General features: G+C 52.4%; 1 protein-coding gene across 1 annotated transcript in view; it reads left to right on the top strand.

Moving 5' to 3' along the window:
* SRL (sarcalumenin) overlaps positions 1–18,551 on the top strand; it is a 51,806-nt gene that overhangs the window by 29,224 nt on the left and 4,031 nt on the right. The window contains 4 exon segments of the mRNA XM_023728441.1: positions 10,245–10,346; positions 11,145–11,240; positions 16,199–16,315; positions 16,572–16,805. Coding sequence (XP_023584209.1) covers positions 10,310–10,346; positions 11,145–11,240; positions 16,199–16,315; positions 16,572–16,805 — 484 coding nt within the window. The 5' untranslated portion in view covers positions 10,245–10,309.

Here is an 18,551-nt window from a genome sequence, read left to right as displayed (position 1 = left end):
ATACACTTCCCAAGCTCAAGAACCAAGTAGACTTTCTCCATCTTCCCTGGGTGGGGGTAAGGTGGGTCTGGTCCCATTGCTCATGTCACTTGCCAAGCCTGAGATGGCCATGACCTTAACCCAAGGTATTTACTTGACTGGGACCTAGGGGAAGTCAGACTTGTTTGCTCTTCGTTTGGCTCTCTCCCTGCCTGGTGCCCAAGAGTTAAACCATCAGCATCTCCTCCCCACAGATCCCAGGGAGATTGTCTTTCTTGGAGCTGGGAGTGGGGTGTGGGAGAAGCCAGCCACCTGCCTCCGTCCGTCTAGAGTCCAGCCTGCACCTCTTCCCCTTCCCTCTCCTAGAGCTCAGCCGTCTGAATGGAGGCAGTATCGCCCAACGACGTCTGCAAGGATTTCTGTGCACTTCGGGCAGGGCTGTCTCTGGAAAAACTGGGCACTCAGCAGAGTATCCTTTCTAATAATTGAGAAGTTAGTGACTTAATGTTGTGCTTCTTCCAGAGGTATTTGCCTTTCAAAAGTGAGGGCACATCCACGTTCAGGAATCCTTCGGGCATTAGTGACAAGCATGTATATATGCAATGGTAGTGGGATTTTGGGTCATTTCTCTGTCCCTCCCAAACCAATAATTCTCAGGAGTTAGGGGTAGGGTGGGGAGCAAAAGAATTCTGTCGGTTCTCTGGACTTTATGGGTTAAAAACAATTGTCTTGAAGTCCTCAACAATCCTTTTTAAAGGGAGGGAGGAGAGGCTAGACTAAGGAATTGCCGTCCTTCCAAGGTAGACTGAGCCCCCTGCCCCTGAGTAGGGGGTGAGGTGGGGAGTCAGAGAGCTAAACTCTTGTACCAGCACACTGATAACTAGCCTAAGTAGTCCTGTGGCTTTGTGAAGTCACTTAGGAGCCTCATCAGTGAAATCAAGCTAGTTGGTCTTAGAGCAGGTCCCTTTTGACCCCCAAATCCTGTGATCTTCTCTGATTAGTACTTTTGTCATTGTATCCTAGCCTCTGTGTGAATCATTTTGGGACTAGAGTCCAGCCAGGGACAAGCTGTTCTGGTGGGATTAGCCCCGATTTTAGGAGCTTGGCCAGGTGGCCAAAGAAATCTTCCAAGAATGGTGATCTCTTTCATGGCATCCTAGTTGCCCTTGTCAGAGGGGAGGGAGAGGCAAAGGCCAACTGAATGTCAAGGGAAAGTGTCTCAGGGGTCCTGGAGGATGCGGCCAGCCCTTGCCTCTGGCCAGCACTTCTCTTCTAAGGTCCGTCTTGGCTGCGAAGTTGTCTAAAGGCATCATCAAAGAAGCGAGTGGACGAGGGGCCCAGAGCAGCGAACATCTCTGTAGAGTAAAACCAAGGGAACTGTGATGGCAGGAGGCCGCTGACCCACACCGGCCCACTCAGGGGTGTCCAGAGGCAAAATCTAGAGATCAGTGTGCCCGCTCCTGCTCTGAGAACTCTGTGAGGGGCTCCCAGCTACACTTGGGTTGTAGCCTCACGAGATCTCAGTGTCTGGGCAGCAGGACAGGTGACGGAAGACTTGGGATTCCTCAGGGGCCCATGGTTGGCATCCCTGACCTCCTTGGACTGATGTGTTCAGGGCTAGAGTTAGAAAGTGATTTTCTTTAACCAGGACCTTATTACTGATGACTCCTTTGAGTAACAGTCAGAAATATTTTACTTACGTGTGATTAGGATTTGAGAGTTTCCACTCAAAGGGATGAGAAGTCATGTGGAGGAATAACCTTGGCAAATCCTTGCTTAGAATGACTGCTGAGCAGACTTGACTAGAGTGGAACTGAGTTTCCATTCCATTCCATGAAGGCACTGTATGAATTCAGTGCCTAGAGCTGGGCTCCAAACGGATTCGCAGCTTCAGCTTCAGGATAGAACTCCCTGATGCCGTACTGATGGTGGTGTAGTGCAGTGGTTCTCACCTGGTGGGACATGAGAATCACGTGGTGGAACACACAGCACATACTGACCACCTGAGCCCAGGCATCTGTGCTTGAAAAGCTTGCAGGTCACAGGTACTGTCCCCACCTGGCCGGGGGCCTTCCTGTGGTTCTTAGCCTGTGTTTCAGCCTACATCTGGGATGACTGACCTGCTGCGTGAGAGGGAGCGGCTTCGCGTTCCTGTGTTTCCTCATCTCAAGAGAGCTTAACAATCCTTGCTTCTCCTGCCTCGGGACTGCTGGGAGGATCCAGAATGTGGGCATGGCAGTTCTTTCAGCAGCTTCCCGTCCTGTACAGAGCCAGGATGCCATCCAGCTCAGTGCTGGCGCATCCTGATTGTTCCTGGGATTTCTAGGGAGGAGGTGGGGGAGGCAGGAGCCCCCTTTAAGCAGGGGAACAGACAGATCAGATCAGAGGAAAGCTGCTAGGCAGGCAGCCAGAGGGGCTACAAACCCCAACTGCTTCGCCTTTTCCTCACTCCTTAGTCATCACCATGGAAACTTAGGGCCTCACGGGCCGCAGTCTGCAAACCGCTGGGGCAGTGGAAAGAGCTCTAGACTAAGGGCTGTGGGCTCGGGCTCTGTGACCCCTGTTTGGTGTGTGACCTGGGGCAGGTCTCTTAGAGCTCCCTGGCCGTGGGCTCAGGCTCCATGACCCGTTTGGTGTGTGACCTCGGGCAGGTCTCTTAGAGCTCCCTGGCCGTGGGCTCAGGCTCCATGACCCGTTTGGTGTGTGACCTCGGGCAGGTCTCTTAGAGCTCCCTGGCTGTGGGCTTGGGCTCTGTGACCCCTGTTTGGTGTGTGACCTCGGGCAGGTCTCTTAGAGCTCCCTTGCCAGGGCTTCCATCTCTCCAGTTGCATGCACCAAGGCCCTTGGCCACCCCACACTCTGAGTGCATGCGGAAGTGCTCTGGAATGAGCTAGAAGCCAGAGGAAAAGTTGGGGTGTTCTTGTTTGTGCTGGAGAGAGGAGAGAACTGAGCGGGGGCTCCTGCTGAGGAGGAGCCTGGAGGGAGCACTGGAAGGCTGTCCCCCAAAGAAAAGATGATGGCAAAGGGTGGTGTTGGGAGGGAAAAAGGCACTGGTTTATGCCAGCTCTGCCCAGGATGAGTGGGCATGCCGGCCCTCCCATGATCCTGACGAGCTTGGGGCTGCCATTCACGGCCCCTGACGCAGACAGCTGAGCTTGTGGGCTGCGTCGGCTGCCTGAGCAGCGGCTCATATAGTCCACTACTGTGTGTTCTGGGATAGACCAGGACTCGCCCTGTCAGGGATTCATCCATCAGGGTGTCCTCGGTCCTCTGCACCCCCCCACCTCCTCCTCCAGGGACCCACAATGGGCACCACCTTATGCTAGGGAGGGGAGGGAGGGAAGGATCCAGCTCTGATTAAACAGAACTGAACTGAGCTTCATGAGAGGCTCCTGAAGCCTCTGACTGCTACCTAGAGAAGCCAGCCCAATGGCATAGCTGCTTCCTGAGGACCATGCTCGGGGGCCCAGTGGGCCAGTTTGTTTCATTGAGAGACTCTGTCACAGAGTTATTTTTAACCCAGGAAGGAGGGTCACAGGGCATGAAGCCATCACCCTTGGTGTTTTTCACTGCAAACTGTTGAGGTCAGGGGCCGCTCAGCACTACCTGGTAAACCAGGGAAGGTGCAGATGTAAGTGTGTACACACGCATACTGGCGGGTGCACGCACACCCTTGAATTCCTCTGCCCAGGGCCCAGGAGTGGAAGACAACAGTGTGAAGGTCATGGTAAACAAGGGCATGGGGTCCTCACCTCCCCTGGGACTCTGCAGCCCTTACTGCACAGGGGACGGAGCGCCTTTTGAGTATCAGAAATGCCACAGTAGGTTAGACCCAGGGTCTTTTCGGCTCAGTATCGCCATCATCATCACCAACAGTGGAGGCAGCAGGGGCTTGTGGAAAGGGCTGGACTGCACAGTGGAGGAGCCTTGAGGGTAAATGCCAGGCACTGGGAGACCCCTGCCAACATGGGAGCCCCTTGAGGGGTGCACAAGTGGGTAGGGGCCAGGATTATTTGACTTAGCAGTGGTCTCAACTTTGGCTGCACGGTCTAATTACCTAGGAAATTTGTTTTTAATCCTGATGATGCTGAGTCTGCACGCCACACTAATTAAATCAGAGTCTCTGAGAGGGAGGTGTGGGGCTGATACAGTGGAGAACCACAGGCTTAGAACCAGGGAGGTGGTGTAGATGGCACTTCTCACACTGTGATGTGCACATGGAGCACCTGGGCATCTTGTTGAGATGCAGATGCTGATTCAGTGGGCCTGGGCTGGGGCCTGGGACTCTGCATTTCTAACAAGCCCTCCCCCCCGCCCCCCCCCGGGGGAATGCGGACCACACTTTGAGGGGCTAGGGTGTAGAACCAGTGCTGGGGTCAGAATTATCTTCTTCGTAGCTGTGGAGTCCTATGGCCTCAGCCACTTACTAGCTATGTGACGTTGGGTATGTCGCTCGATGTCTCTGATCCGTGTTCTCGTTTGTACAGTGGGGATGAGTGTAACACTTGCTTCACAGAAGCAACTAAGATGAAGTGAGGTAATGTTTTATGTATAAAGCGCTTAAACATTGCCTAGCACATGTAAACACTGAATATACGTCTACATATGTCTCAGTGCGTAATCTTATATGATTTGTTTACCTTGCTGCTCAGATGGCTACCAGTGTCCTTGAATTAAACCGAGTACCTGCCGTAGATTTTTTTCTCCAGAGGGTGGGGGGGGGGGATAGGGATGCAGGTAAAGGAACCAGGACTTACAAGTATTTAGATGGTCATGGAAGAAAATTTTAAAGAGTGACACCCAGCCCCCCTTTGCTAAGGCACCTCTATCTAACCATGGACCTTTTCTAAGCACTTCCCGGGGGCCAGGCGGGGTCCCAGGCCCTGGGAACACAGAGGATTAAGACCGTTCCTGCAGTCCAGGAGCCAGGAACTCTTCGGTGCATGAGCCGGGAGAGAAGGGGCATGCAGCAAGGGGTCCCCCTGTGCTCCCCTAAACACAAGCACGTGGTGACATGGAGAGCCTGGGCGCGGCGTCCACAGTTGTGGCCTCCACTTATCCAGCAGCCATGTCGTGGCCATGTGTCTTGGGCAAGCCATAGACCTCCTCTGGCGTTGGGCTTAGTCACCTCTAAAACCTGGCTGCCAGTGATGATAGAGGAGGTTCAGCTGCTGTCACGTCTGGGAGTGTGCATGGGAAAACTTACATCAGGATGGGGAGCCACTCTTTTATGTTTTCTTTATTGAGGTAAAATTCACACAACAGATAACCATTAACCATTTCAAAATGTACAGTTCAGTGACATTTAGTACATTCACAGTATTGTGCCACCATCACCTGTCTGGCTCCAGGACGTTTCTATCACCCCTTCCACCCGTTAACCAGTCCCTCCTCACTCTTCCTTTTCCTCCAGCCCCTGGCAGTCACTCGTCTGCTTTGTCTCTGTGGATTTACCTATTCTGGACATTGCATATAAGTGGAATTATACAATAGGTAGCCTTTTGTGTCTGCCTTACACAAGGTTCATCTGTGTTGTAGCGTGTATCAGAACTCCATTCCTTTTCATGGCTGAGTAGTATTCCATTATGTGGCTGGACCACATTGTGTTATCCATTCATCCCTTGATGGACACCTGGGTTGGTCATTGTGCATGGTGCTGCATCAGGGCCACTTATAGGAAAAGGGCCCCCAAACTTCCCATGGTGGTGGGGGGTGTGCACCCAGCATGGAGGTGGGATGCTGCTTCCTCGGAAACCAGGCCCTGTGAATCAGGGTGAACGGGCCCAATGGGGAGAGCTGGACTCCCATGGTCCCTGCATCTGACAAGCCTGCATTGTCCTCCCGTGGCGGACCTCCTCCTCAAACAGATCCCAGCCTGGGTGGGATGGGGCAGAACGAATAGGCTCCCCGCCCCGGGCGAGCTCGCCCTGCCCCCTTTTCCCAGTCAGTTAAGCTCGCCCCTGGCAGCGATCTCCTACAGAGACCAAGCCCCCCTCTACTCCTCCCACTGGGCTCTTCTGTGCCTGCAGCTCTCCCGGTAAAACTGTCAGCCCTTAGAAGGGGATCCCCTCAGGAGGCGTTGGCTGAGGCCACCGGGAAGCCCAGGCCCTGCCCTTTTTGGATCTCTCTCCTCCTTGGGCCATAGCCACTCTGAGGTAGAGAGGCCAGCAAATGCCTGCCCTTAAGGGGACAGGGCTGGATGGGTGTCTTAACAAGGTCGAGAGCCACAAGTAATCCTCTAAATACTCTGCCTTGTAACCTAAGATTATCTCGCCTGCAAACACCTGTTTCCACTCCTTTGCTGACAGGGTTATAAAAAGCTGGCTGCTGAATGACTCTAGGAACTGATGAGGGTGGAATGCACACGGATTTGTTAGGTCTTGGAAGGATCTCCTGGTAGGCCAGGCTGCACGTGCCCATTAGCAAGGTTGAGAAAGGGCTTGAAGGGCTCGCCCAAGTTTCCATCCATGTGCAGTCACCAGGAGCTAGAGGGAGAGTCCAAGGTCAAGGGCAGGAGAGCAGGCCCTCGGTTCAGTCCAATTGCTGACTCCCTTTGGGATGGACAGTGGGCGGGCAGTCCTCTCCCTCGCTGATCTGTGGTTTCTGCGTGAGGGGAGAACAACACTGCTTGTCACACAGGGTAGTTAAGAAGACCCAGGGGATGGGTGTGACGCTGCTCGGCAGGTCCACACCACAGTTCCAGAAGATGGGAGCTAGATTTATTTAGACACTTGTGAGAAGCAGCGCAAGTGCCAACCCTGTGAAACTGACCAATAATGTTCTAATCATTCAGAACTGCAAGTCTCTGCCTCGGGTGGCACAGAAGATGTTGCCAATTTGTTGGAGAATCAGTTCTCTGCTGGAGATGCAAGTCTAGAGGAGAAGGAGAGGGTGCTTTATGCAGATGCGGTCCCTCCAGAGAAGACCCTGCTCCCCCATTTCCCAGATGGCAGTGAGGCAGAGAGCCTGGAGAAGAACCCCCCGGGGGCCTCTCCTGCGGCGGCAGGCCCGGGTGCTGACCCAGAAGCCAGCCTCTCCAATGCCTCAGCCTCAGAGTCTGCTCCGCCCGGGGACGCTGCTGGACCTGGGGAGGAAGAAGAGGGCCCGCCAGGAGCAAGTGCCCTTCCTCCAGAAGGGGAAGAGGCTCAGCCAGAGCTCAGTCCGGGAGAGGGTCCAGGAGACCAGGAGGCTGGGAGCGGGCTCCCCATGGTGGGAGCGGTCAGTGGGGAGGCAGGCCAGGCTGGGAGCGTCGTGGCCCCTGAGGAAGCTGAGGCAGCTCTAGAGGACGATCCTGGACAGAAAGCAGCAGCAGCAGGGACAGTGGAGCCTGACGCCTCGGGGGCCTTTTGTAGCAGAGAGGGCAAGGAAGTTGGCGCCTCAGAGCTAGAAGGCAAGGGCAGCTCCGAGCCTGATCAGGAGCCAGAAGTGCCAGGCAGAGTCCCAGAGGTCGAGTCGTTGGAAGAGTCGTCAGAGGCTGACGCTGACCCAGAAGCCAGGGCAGGGCCTGAGGACCAGGAGGAGCCAGAGGACCAAGGGGAGCCCAGCACCAGCCAGGAGGCTGGCGCAGAGGCCGGGGGAGCACAGGGCTCCGAGGCGGGGCAGACCAAGGAGGACGGTCCCCCGGAGGGCCCACCCCAGGAGGTGCCTGTGCAGGGCCCAGATGAGTCCTCTTCGGAAGAAGAGGGTGACACTGACGCTGGAGACGAGGAAGGAATGCCTTCTGAAGGATCCGAAGAGGACAGTGGCAGTGGGGCTAGTTCAGAAGAAGCAGGGTCTGCTGGCTCGGAGGAAGCCGGGGGATCCCAGGAATCAGCAGAGAGCTCAAGCCTCGGGGAGGAGGGGGCCCAGCCCAGCGCAGAGGAACTGAGTACAGGGCCCAAGGGCATCGAGGCACAGAACGCTGAGGCAGAGGACCCTGAAGAGGGGCAGCAGGGTAGGGGGCTCCCACGCTCACTCCTCAAGGGTTGGAGTTCTTAGAAGCAGCCCCAGCAGTCTCCCAGGAAGTCTTGTGGGCAGAGGGACAGTCAGGGACAGGGTGGGTGGTTAGGTGGACGCCCTATCCAGGGCACTTGGCCCAGGGAGGTCCCTTTGGGCTGCTCATTAGCCACTCCCTCCAGTTTGGAGGGATTGAATGCCAGGCTGTGCCATGGAGGGCCAGAGTACCTGGTCACTCCTGAGTCGAGCCCTTGGGAGTCCACTGAGGGCCCTAGATGCACTCCTACACGGATCAGTGCCTTAACCTCAAGGACTAAGGGAGTAGCGGTGGGGTTTGAGGCCCCACTGCAGGCGGGGGGAGGGACCCCCGGGGGATCCCATTGGTGGGTCAGCACACTGATGGGAGGTCTGGCTGTGACCACTGGGGCCCACCTGGTGCAGGGGCAGCCACCTCTCAGGGCTGGGGGAATGTGGAGGTCAGGGGCAGAGCTACTGAGCAGCGTTCCAGAGACTGAGCAGGCCCCAGGGAGGGTCAGCGCTCCTCAGAGCCTCATCCACCAAGTACGCTGACTTGGACCACAAGCTGGGCTTTCCCACTAGAGGGATGAGGGTCCATCCTCCACTTCCCAAGATGCCTCCCCCACAAGCTTCCTTGCAGGAATTTACATGTTGAGAAGGAGCCCTGGTGGCTGAATGATTAAGCACTCTGCTGCTAACTGAATCAGTGGTTTGAACCCACCAGCGGCCCTGCAGGAGAAAGATGTGGCAGTTGGCTTCCATAAAGATGACAGCCTTGGAAACCCTATGGGGCAGTTCTACCCTGTCACACGGGGTCACTGTGAGTCAGAATCGACTCCACAGCACTCACCACCGCCCCTTGTTGGGCACCTGCACACTCTATCCAGGGAGGGGCACCTGCAGGCTAAGCCCCTCCCCTTCCCTGTCCTCCCTCTGGGCGTGGGGGGGCCTGGGTCTGATCCAGGTGAAGAATCAAGCTCTGACTTGCTGCCCAAGGAACGCTACTTCTCTGCTTCCCGTCCCAAGTGAAACTGATGTTCCTGTGCCCTGTGATCTAAGCCCCTTACCCTCCCGGTCACCCCAAGTCCTTTGTGGAATCAGCCTGGGTAGAAACAGTTGCAATGTTAGGGGTCCGGGGTGGGAGCATCCCCATCCTAGGAGCCTGCGGGCCGTCATGGTATCTGCTGGTCAAACTCCGACAAGAACCCCCGCCCCCTGCAACAGCCCTTGCCCACCCATCCTCCACCCCCCACCCAGTGGGGTCCTGATAGAGCGCTTAGTTACATCAGCTGTCTGCTTAGCGCTCCTCCCTGGTTCCCGCTGAACTCTCCGGCTTCCGCCATTTACCCTTCACTGTGGTCCAGCACCTCGGCCCCCTTCCCGTCTCTGGTTAACTCCCGTCCAGGGGAGTTCACAGACACCTCTGCTGTCCTGGAACCCGCCCCCCTCCCCTGACGCACTTAGACGGCAGACCTCAGCCGACACGCGGCTTCCTGGGGGAGCTTCCTCTGGCTGCCTTTGCTAAGGCTGGGTCGGCAGCTTGTTAGTGCACGCAGAACGTACACCAGCAGTTTCTGCACGTACACTTTACATGGGTAACATTCTTCCTCCTTTTCCAAACTGTTCCTCCCCCGCTAACAAACACTGTCCCCTAAGTTTCCTATCTAATCTTTTGAGTTGCTATTGTCAGTTTGATGCTATATAGATAGTTCTTTAAAAAAGCACAATGCTCCAGGCAGATACTTTTTACTAGTTTAGCTAAACTACTGTTTGGTATAAAGAAGATTTCAGGGGATATTTCTGGTTTAAGGTTTAAAGATTATCTCAGGGCAGTAGTTTCAGGGGTTCATCCAGCCTCAGTGGCTCTAGAAAGTCTGGATTCCGCTAAGAATTTGAAATTGTTCTTTTTTTCCCCCTTTTGATCAGAGTTCTTCTGTAGTCTTTGATCAAAATATTCAGTAACCTCATAGCTTCTTGAGTTTTTCCTTCCATAGCCCACATCCCAGTCTGTAATTATGACAAGGGTGGGAGCCGTTTTGTGCACCACTGTATTCCCAGCAGGATGCTTGGTGCTCAGCATGCAGTAAGTGCTCAATACATATTTCTCAAATAAGTAAAATGGATCATGGAGTTTAACAGATACTGAGTTTGGATTTTCAAATGCTGTCCTACAGAACTCAGTTCAGTTGCACCTGGCAAGGCTTCACTGAGCACCTGCCCCAGGCTGGCCCCGCCCGTCTTTGCAGGGCCTTAGAGTCCAGCTGGCCCTTAGCCGGCTTTCACCTGACTCTCCTCTGTGCTTCTCTCCCCAGAAGAGACGGAGGATGTGAGTGAAGAAGCCCCATTGCGGGACCGTTCCCACATTGAGAAAACCCTGATGCTGAATGAGGACAAGCCAGCTGACGAGTACTCGGGTAACACGAGGGCACTGCGGCTGGGGCTGGGGCAGCCATGTGGCCAGCGGCCAGGCAGGGCCCAGGAGGCCAGAGCAGAGCGGGCTGAGCTCGGAACCACACAGGTGGAGCTGGGGGCTGTGTGCAGCGTCTGAGGCGGAGAGCTCTGGATTGGCAGAGAGGAGGGAAGGCAGTCCAGGCAAAGGGATCGACACACGTGGAGGTGGCCGTATGCTGCCACCACGGGGACTGATGCAGCTTGTCCCGGCAGTGGAGAACTGTTAATAGTCCATCACATTTGTGTGTGTGTGTTTGCCGTTTATAAAGCCCTTTCGTGTGCGGTGTTTCATTGCCTCCTCGTAGCAGCCCGAGGATTAGTGTGTCCTCTTGCTGATGAGCTACCTGAAGCTCAGAGCAGGGCAGCCATGTGCTTCTGACACACACCGGAAGGTGCTGAGCAAGGCGAGTCTGGCTAGCCTGACCCTCGGCTCTATGTCCCTTCCTCTGTCCTGCAGCCTCACCCCTGCAGGCGTCCCGACTTGTCCTGGAGTCACAGAGCTGTGCTCTCTGCAGGAGGACACCTGGGGTCCACCCGAGAGTGCAGTAATGGTGAAGGCGCAGGGTCGCTGTGCGTGGCCTACTAGGTGTCATGCCTCCCAGCCTTCTAGGCTTGCGGCGGGCACCGTAGGGTGGGAGTAGAGAGGACATACCACGTAGTCGCTGGGTGGCACGAGGCCCCTCCTTCTACCAGGCCAACCCCACACGCAACGCTGAGTGCCATCTGCCCCGCCTGACGCTCTCCCTTCGCTTTGCCCCCAGCCGTGCTGCAGCGGCTTCGAAAGATCTACCACTCGTCCATCAAGCCCCTGGAGCAGTCTTACAAGTACAGTGAGCTTCGGCAGCATGAGATCACAGGTATAGCCTCGTGGACCCAGAGATGGGGCTGCACCTGAAGGTAGGGGTTGGAAGCCAAGGCCTCTCCGCCACCCACGTGGTTCACGTACTCCACCACGTGCCTGCGAACCATCCCTTTCATTGGGAGTTGTCTGTAGCTGAATTCAAGTTGGCCCCGACTCATGAAGACCCCATGCATAACGGAACAAAATGCTCCCTGTTCCTGCACTATTCCCAAGATCTGTTGCAGGTTGGACTGTTGTGATCTGTAGGGTTTCACTGGCTGATTTTCAGAAGTAGATTGCCAGGCCTTTCTTCCTAGTATGGAGAGTGCTCCATAATTTTACAAATTACGGGTAGTATTTCACATATCAGCAGTTATGCTCCAGCACTTCAGATTTTGATTTCCATATGTGTTAATGCTCAGGGCCCACAAGGGCTCCGTTTTCACTTTGGCGTCGTGTCTTACTTAACTCCTCTGACTGGCCTAGATTCCTTCCCTCTCCCTTATCTCTCATTCTGCTTCCTGTGGGTCTGGGTTCTTTTAAAAATTGGTTTTCAAAATAATAAAGCATCAGATACACAAGAAAAAAAATCCAGCCACCCAGAAACAGTATAAATTGAAAAATAAAAACTTCTTTCTTGATCTCTACCTTCTCTAATTCCACCCCCAAAGACACTCATTGTCACAGTTTCTTGTGAATACTTCCAGACATCTCCTTGGCATACGTAAGCACATAAAAGTATATCTCTTTGTTTTTAAAAAATGGGATCATGTTATTCAGACTGTGTGTATTAGTGTTGCTGGGTGCCATCGAGTCAATTCTGACTCACAGTGACCCCACGTGACAGAGTAGAACCGCCCCATAGAGTTTCCTAGGCTGTAATCTTCACAGGAGCAGATCACCAGGTCTTTCTCTTGCGGAGCCACTGGGTGGGTTTGAAACACCACCAACCTTTCAGTTAGCAGCCAAGTGCTTAACTGTTGCACCACCAGGACTCTTTAGGTAGAGTATTAGATGGTAGATATTATTCCCACTTTACCGAAGAGGGACCTGCTGCCTGGAGAACTTCTGGGTTGCCCGGGGTCACACAGGTGGAATTAGGGGCTACAACTTTCCACTTCTCTGAGGGAATGAATACCCTGTTTTAAGGACCCCTGATGGTGCAGTGGTCAAGCACTTGGCTGCTAACTGAAAGGTCAGCAGTTCAAACCCACCAGCTGCCCCGTGGGAGAAAGATGTGGCAGTCTGCTTCCATAAAGATTTATGGCCTTGGAAACCCTACCCTGTCCTGTAGGGTCACTACAAGTTGGAATCAAGTAGACTCGACAGCAGTGGGTTTGGTATGGTTTTGGTGTCCATTTCTGGCAAGTCTCAAGGCAAACGCTTCTCTCCTGCTTCATCGTGGATGTATAGGCACTGGTGTGAGTTAGAGTCTCTCAGGTGTTTGTCTTTGTCCTCTACACCATCTGTCTTGGTCATCTAGTGCTGCTGTAACAGAAATACCACAAGGGGATGGTTTTAACAGAGACATTTATTCCCTTACAGTAAAGTAGGCTAAAATTCCAAATTCAGGGTGTCAGCTCCAGGGGAAGGCTTTCTCTCTCTGTCGGCCTTCTCATCAATGTTCCCCGGGACTAGGAGCTCTGCGCAGGGACCTCAGGTCGAAACGACATTCTCTGCTCCTGGCACTGCTTTCTTGGTGGTATGAGGTCCCCAGTCTCTCTGCTCACTTCTCTCTTTTATATCTCAGGAGATTGCCTCAGGGCACAATCCAATCTTGTAGACTGAGTCCTGCCTTACTAATACAACTGCTGCCCATCCTCTCTCATTAACATCATAGAGGCAGAATTTACAACATATAGGAAAATCACACAATACGAGGAATCATGGCCCAGCCAAATTGACACACACATTTTTTGGGGGACATAATTCAATCCATGACACTGTCCTTCTCTCCCAGCTTTCAGACCATGTGGTGTGGCCCTCCTTAGACACTGTAGCCCCGACAGCAGCAGAGGCGAGGGGTCTCCCACGTGCCCAGGGAACGGTGCTCCCGAGGGAGGCACGCAGGTTCCTGGTGCCGCTCTCACTGTCTGGACTTGGCTCTTCTGTCTCTCGGGTCTCCTGAGTCTCCTGCCAGTGCCTCTGGGCAGCTCCTGTATCACCCTGTGCCCCAGTGTCTCATCTGTGGCCTGCTCCACGTGCCCGCAGTGCCCCCCTCTGGGGAGTGCTAAAACAGCAGCACCCCAGAAAAGCCTTGCTTGTGGCCTGTCTCTGAGAGCTGGAAGCCCAGAGTTTCCCTCAGCCTCTGGGCCTGTTTAAAAGAGACTCCGTATGGACTCTCTCTGGCTATAACAGGGTTTTCCTGCCTCCCCCTCAGCCTGCCTGTCCCTTCCTGCCCCCAAGACAGGGTTGACAACCAGAGAGCCTGTGCATCTTGCTGTATTTACAGGTGGCTGGGAGGGGCCGGGCGTGGGATCACTTTCAGGCAACACATATGTGCCCACCATTTATAAGTCACCATCTTGGTCTCCTAGGACTTAGCTTCACCTTAAACCCAAAACCCATTGCCACTGAGTCGATTCTGAGTCATAGTGACCATATAGGACTGAGTACCACTGCCCCATAGGGTTTCCAAAGCTGTAATCTTTATGGGAGCAGACTGCCTGTCTTTCTCCTGTGGAGTGGCAGGTGGGTTCAAACAGCCAACCTTTCAGTTAGCGGCCCAGCACTTTAACTACTGCCCCACCAGGGGGTCCGTAGCTTCACCTTAGAGAAAGAAAATCATACATCAAAAAGCAAGGTGTACTAGTCTGTATAAATAAGATGGGGACTGTGATACATACGAACATTGCTCATAGGCTCCTGGGTGTTGCACATGGTTAAGTGCTTGACTACTAGCCAAAAGGTGGGTGGTTTGAACCCACCCGGAGTTGCCTTGGAAGACAGGCCTGGTGATCTGCCTTCGAAAGGTCCAGCCTTGAAAACCCTAAGGGACAGTTCCGCTTTGCATACAAGGGTCACCATGAGTCTGAAGCAACTCGATGGCAACCAGCAACAATGACACTGCTTACATGCATTGAAATATCTGGAAGGACACGTGAGAAATCTCTAGAGTTACCTCTTAGTGGGGGAGTGATGGCCTGGGCCGACGGACAGCGATGGGAGACTTACACGGCACACCTCTTTATACTTCCGATTTTCAAACCAAGAAATTAATTAAAAATTTTAAAATAAATGAAAAATACTGCATGCCTACTGTTTTTAGGACTGTCTGCCAGGCTCAAGAGACAAAGAGGCCTGGAGAACGCAAGGTGCTGAACTCTGCAGGGCTGACCCTATGTGCTAGTTCAGAGAAGCGCTGTGGGAGTGGAGGCTGAAAATCCACCACCAAACTGGCCACATCCCACGTTGAAAAGCCTCTCACACCCACCCACTGGAGGACTCTGCTTTTTCTTCTTATTGACCCCAAATGGAGTGGCCCAGGCAGGGTATTCTCTCCAACATGGCCTTTGGAAGGCCACTGGGAACAAAACCAAACTCCAACTCCTAGCAACCCTGTAGGAGAGAGTAGCACTTCCCCATAGGGTTTCCAAGGCTGAAATCTTAGCAAGCAGATTGTCAGGTCTTTCTCCCACGGAGCCGCTGAGAGTTTCAAACCGCTGACCTTCAGGTTAGGAGATGTGTGTTTAACTGTTGCATGGCTCCTTAACATAGTCTGCTTTCTGTTTAAGCTCTCAATTATAACCTATCTGATGCTGACTGTTGTTTTAAGCATGCTAGTATTGTTGACATTCTGTGTATTCAAGAACAGGGCAAAGACAAAACCACAAAGAACCTGTGAGTGACAAAGTCCCAGCAATCTGGAGACATGCAGGTGAAGGAGTAATTCAGAAGTGACTTGCGAGTTACCTAAGAAACCAAGACCCATTTGCAGAAAGATCGTGTTGTTACAGAGGACATATTTTCTATCAAAGTTCCTTTGTAATCATCACCTATTGGACAGACAGGAGCCCTGGTGGCACAGTGGTTAAAGCACTCAGCTGCTAACCAAAAGGTCAGCAGTTTGAACCCACCAGCCGCTCCACGGGAAGATGTGGCAGTCTGCTTCTGTAAAGACTGCAGCCTTGGGAACCTTTTGGGGGTGGTTCTCCTGTCCTACAGGGTCACCATGAGTCAGAGTCACCTCGATGGCAACGGGCTCATTTGGTTTGAGTAGATAGGGACCAAAAAAACCCACACCTGTTGCTGTCCGGTGGGCTCAGCTCACAGCAACCCTACAGGACAGAGTAGCAGAACTGCCCCATAGGGTGTCCAAGGGGCAGTTTGAACCCACCACCCGCTCTGCCAAAGAAAGATGTAGCAGTCTGCTTCCCTAAAGATTTGCAGGTTTGGAAATTCTACGGGGCAGTTCTGTTTGGTCCTGTAGGGTTGCTATGCATTGGAATTGACTCGATGGCAGCAGGTTTGAAATCTTTACAGATTTTGGTGGCCACAGGTAAGGGGGTGGGGGGAGCTACATAGGCTGAGGACAGGCAGGGCCTGCTGTCCTGCTGTCCAGATCTTCAAGGTTCTGTCAGCATCTTTCACATCCCTCTTTATCTGATATTATTTGAGAGAGCACAAGTTTCATTTCTCTCCATGTAAAAGCTCTGCCCTTCCCTGTTAACTAGTCTCCTTTAGATCCAAACCAGGACACCTCACTCATAGTGAGCTCTGAGTCAGTGTTTGTTGAATTCACTCATCTCCTCCTTCTGGTGCAGATGTGCCAAGATCTGTACAAGGCCAAAGTCATGTCTTCTGTTGTTTTTTAACTAGGTGATCCACTTATAAAGCAAGAAAAGTATCATTGACTGCTCCACAACCCAATTAGGTGGACTGTCTGGGCAGACAGAGTGCTGTGAACAAACGTTCCACTCCTGGAGTAAGAAACCTTGTTGGTTCACTTACGTGTCTAATTCCTGTTGCCCGCAGACGCGGAAATCATTTCCAAGCCCATGGTGCTGTTCCTTGGACCGTGGAGCGTCGGTAAATCAACCATGATAAACTACCTCCTTGCGTTGGAGAACACTCGCTACCAGCTCTATACAGGTAATAGGTTTTCTTGTGTGATTGTTGGAATTCAAATGTCCCATGTAAAAGCAGTGCGAAAACTAAAAGATTTAGATGAGTCTTCAACAGAAAAATGAAAAACGCAGGTAAGAAACCAGCACCTTAGCAAACACAGAATCCCGTTCCTGTGGCAAAACACTCCCGGAAACACCTTGCTTACCCGCATCCTCTGGGACCCTTGGCCTGTTTCCCAGAGTGTGTTGCATTCCTGACTGATGCTTATCCCCTCGTGCAGGTGCTGAGCCCACCACCTCTGAGTTCACGGTCCTCATGCACGGGCCCAAGCTGAAAACCATCGAGGGCATCGTCATGGCTGCTGACAGCACCCGGTCCTTCTCACCCCTTGAGAAATTCGGTCAGAATTTTCTGGAGAAGCTGATTGGCATCGAAGTCCCTCACAAACTTCTGGAGCGGGTCACTTTTGTGGATACACCAGGCATCATTGAGAACCGCAAACAGCAAGAAAGAGGTAACTCAGCGCTCACTCCTGAAAAGCATGAGCTTTGCCTTAGAAGACTATTTTCCACAGAGGGGCAGACAGGAAGGGGAGAGAAAATGTGGCCAGTGTTCCCCAAGACCAGGAGATACACCCCCTTTGCTCTCACCTCCTGGTTGTCACTGTGGTGCCACTTAGGTTTTGGAGGACCTTGTCCTCCTTCCTCCCCAAGAACTGGTTTGGTCTGGAGATAACCAGTATTTTCCTAAGTGGGGGGCTGGTCTTCCTGGGATACAGCTCCTGAAGGTCCAAGCTGGGGCCCAGTTGTCTTTGTGAGGCTTATTTGGTCCTGAGTGATCAAGGGCCTGGATTTATCCCAATATAGGCATACTTAACATCTCGCTAATTTGGGTCTGGGACTCTTCCTATCCCCAGTCCCTGCTTTACCAGGCCTGCTTCAACATAAATGTCAGGTTTTCCAAAGCCCTTCTTGCCTTCAGGCGAGGGTTCTAGGCTATGACACGATGTGGTAGGCCACCAGGTACTGCCGTAACAGGGCTGTACGCCCGGGTGAGTGCTGTCGGGGCACTTGGAGGAATACACGACCAGATGGCAGATCTCACTTTATAGCTTTAACTTCTACGTTGGTTCTTACCAGACCCTGTTTTGTTATTAGCGATGATATTATCACCAATAACTGGAATAGTAAATTAACATTTCTTGCACTCGTGTCCTGCACTGGGTAATTTTATGCATCATTGATTGATCATCATCAAAAACTTTCCAAGGTGGGTGGTCCTAGTCTCATTTTGAAAACAAGAAAACGGAGGAAACGAGATTAAGGGAATTAAAATACACTGAGCGCCTAGGAGGCCACAGGCGCTGTGTTACTTAGGCTTTTCCCGGTATTTCTAGCAACATAGGTGTCTTTCTGTCAACTTAGGTATTGTCGGCATTCTTGTCGTTTTGTAGCTACAAAGCGAATGCTTAGAAACCTTTACTGTGCAGCTCGCCAGTGGTGAAGCCCAACTTCCTATCTAGGCCTTGATGTTAGGTCCCCATTTCTTTCCCTTAAAAACCCTTTTGTTCCTAAATTTTAATTAAAAAAAATTTTTTTGATGCTATGCGTTTTCACTAATTATGGCATGCTGATTCAAAGACCAATTCAGATTTTTGATATGAGTTACGGATTTTGAGAGATATGATCTGGTAATACAAGCCACCAATTGGTAGTATGACAGTGTATCAGTAAGAGCTAAATAGGGAATTTATTGCAGGCGCCTTGCCATTAGGTTACCTGGGGAACCTCTGCTTTTCTAAATATGACACAGAAACACCAAAACAAACCCATCAGGGCTCCCTAACGATCACGCAGGAAAGCCATAATCACGCTTGCAAGCCTTATCTCACAGACATAAAGGAAAAAAATGCAGAAGTTTACAAAAATAACACATCCAGGAAGCATCACCTAATAGAATGCTCAACCTACACAACAATGAGGCTCCAACTCCGGTCTGCTGAGCTTCACTCACTTTGACGCTAAATGCGTTAGAACCGGAATAACGTACTACCGACAAGGTCCAGAGGCATAAAAAGTGGCGGATATACGGTTACACTAAAAGCATCCTCTCTCACACTTTCTTTCAATTCCCTGACTTCTTTGCTTCAGCATCTTTGCCATTGCCCCAGGTCTTTTTAGACAGTAGGAAAATCTCCATTTTAGAAAAAAAAAATTCATTTCCCTGTAGACTTGGATTCCACTGTAGCTTAAGACAAGGA

The sequence above is a fragment of the Trichechus manatus genome, unplaced genomic scaffold (genome assembly GCF_000243295.1).
Source record: "Trichechus manatus latirostris isolate Lorelei unplaced genomic scaffold, TriManLat1.0 scaffold00024, whole genome shotgun sequence".
In the NCBI taxonomy this organism is placed as follows: Eukaryota; Metazoa; Chordata; class Mammalia; order Sirenia; family Trichechidae; genus Trichechus; species Trichechus manatus.
The sequence above is the reverse complement of the archived record's forward strand: the minus strand, read 5'-3'. Positions and strand labels throughout refer to the sequence as shown.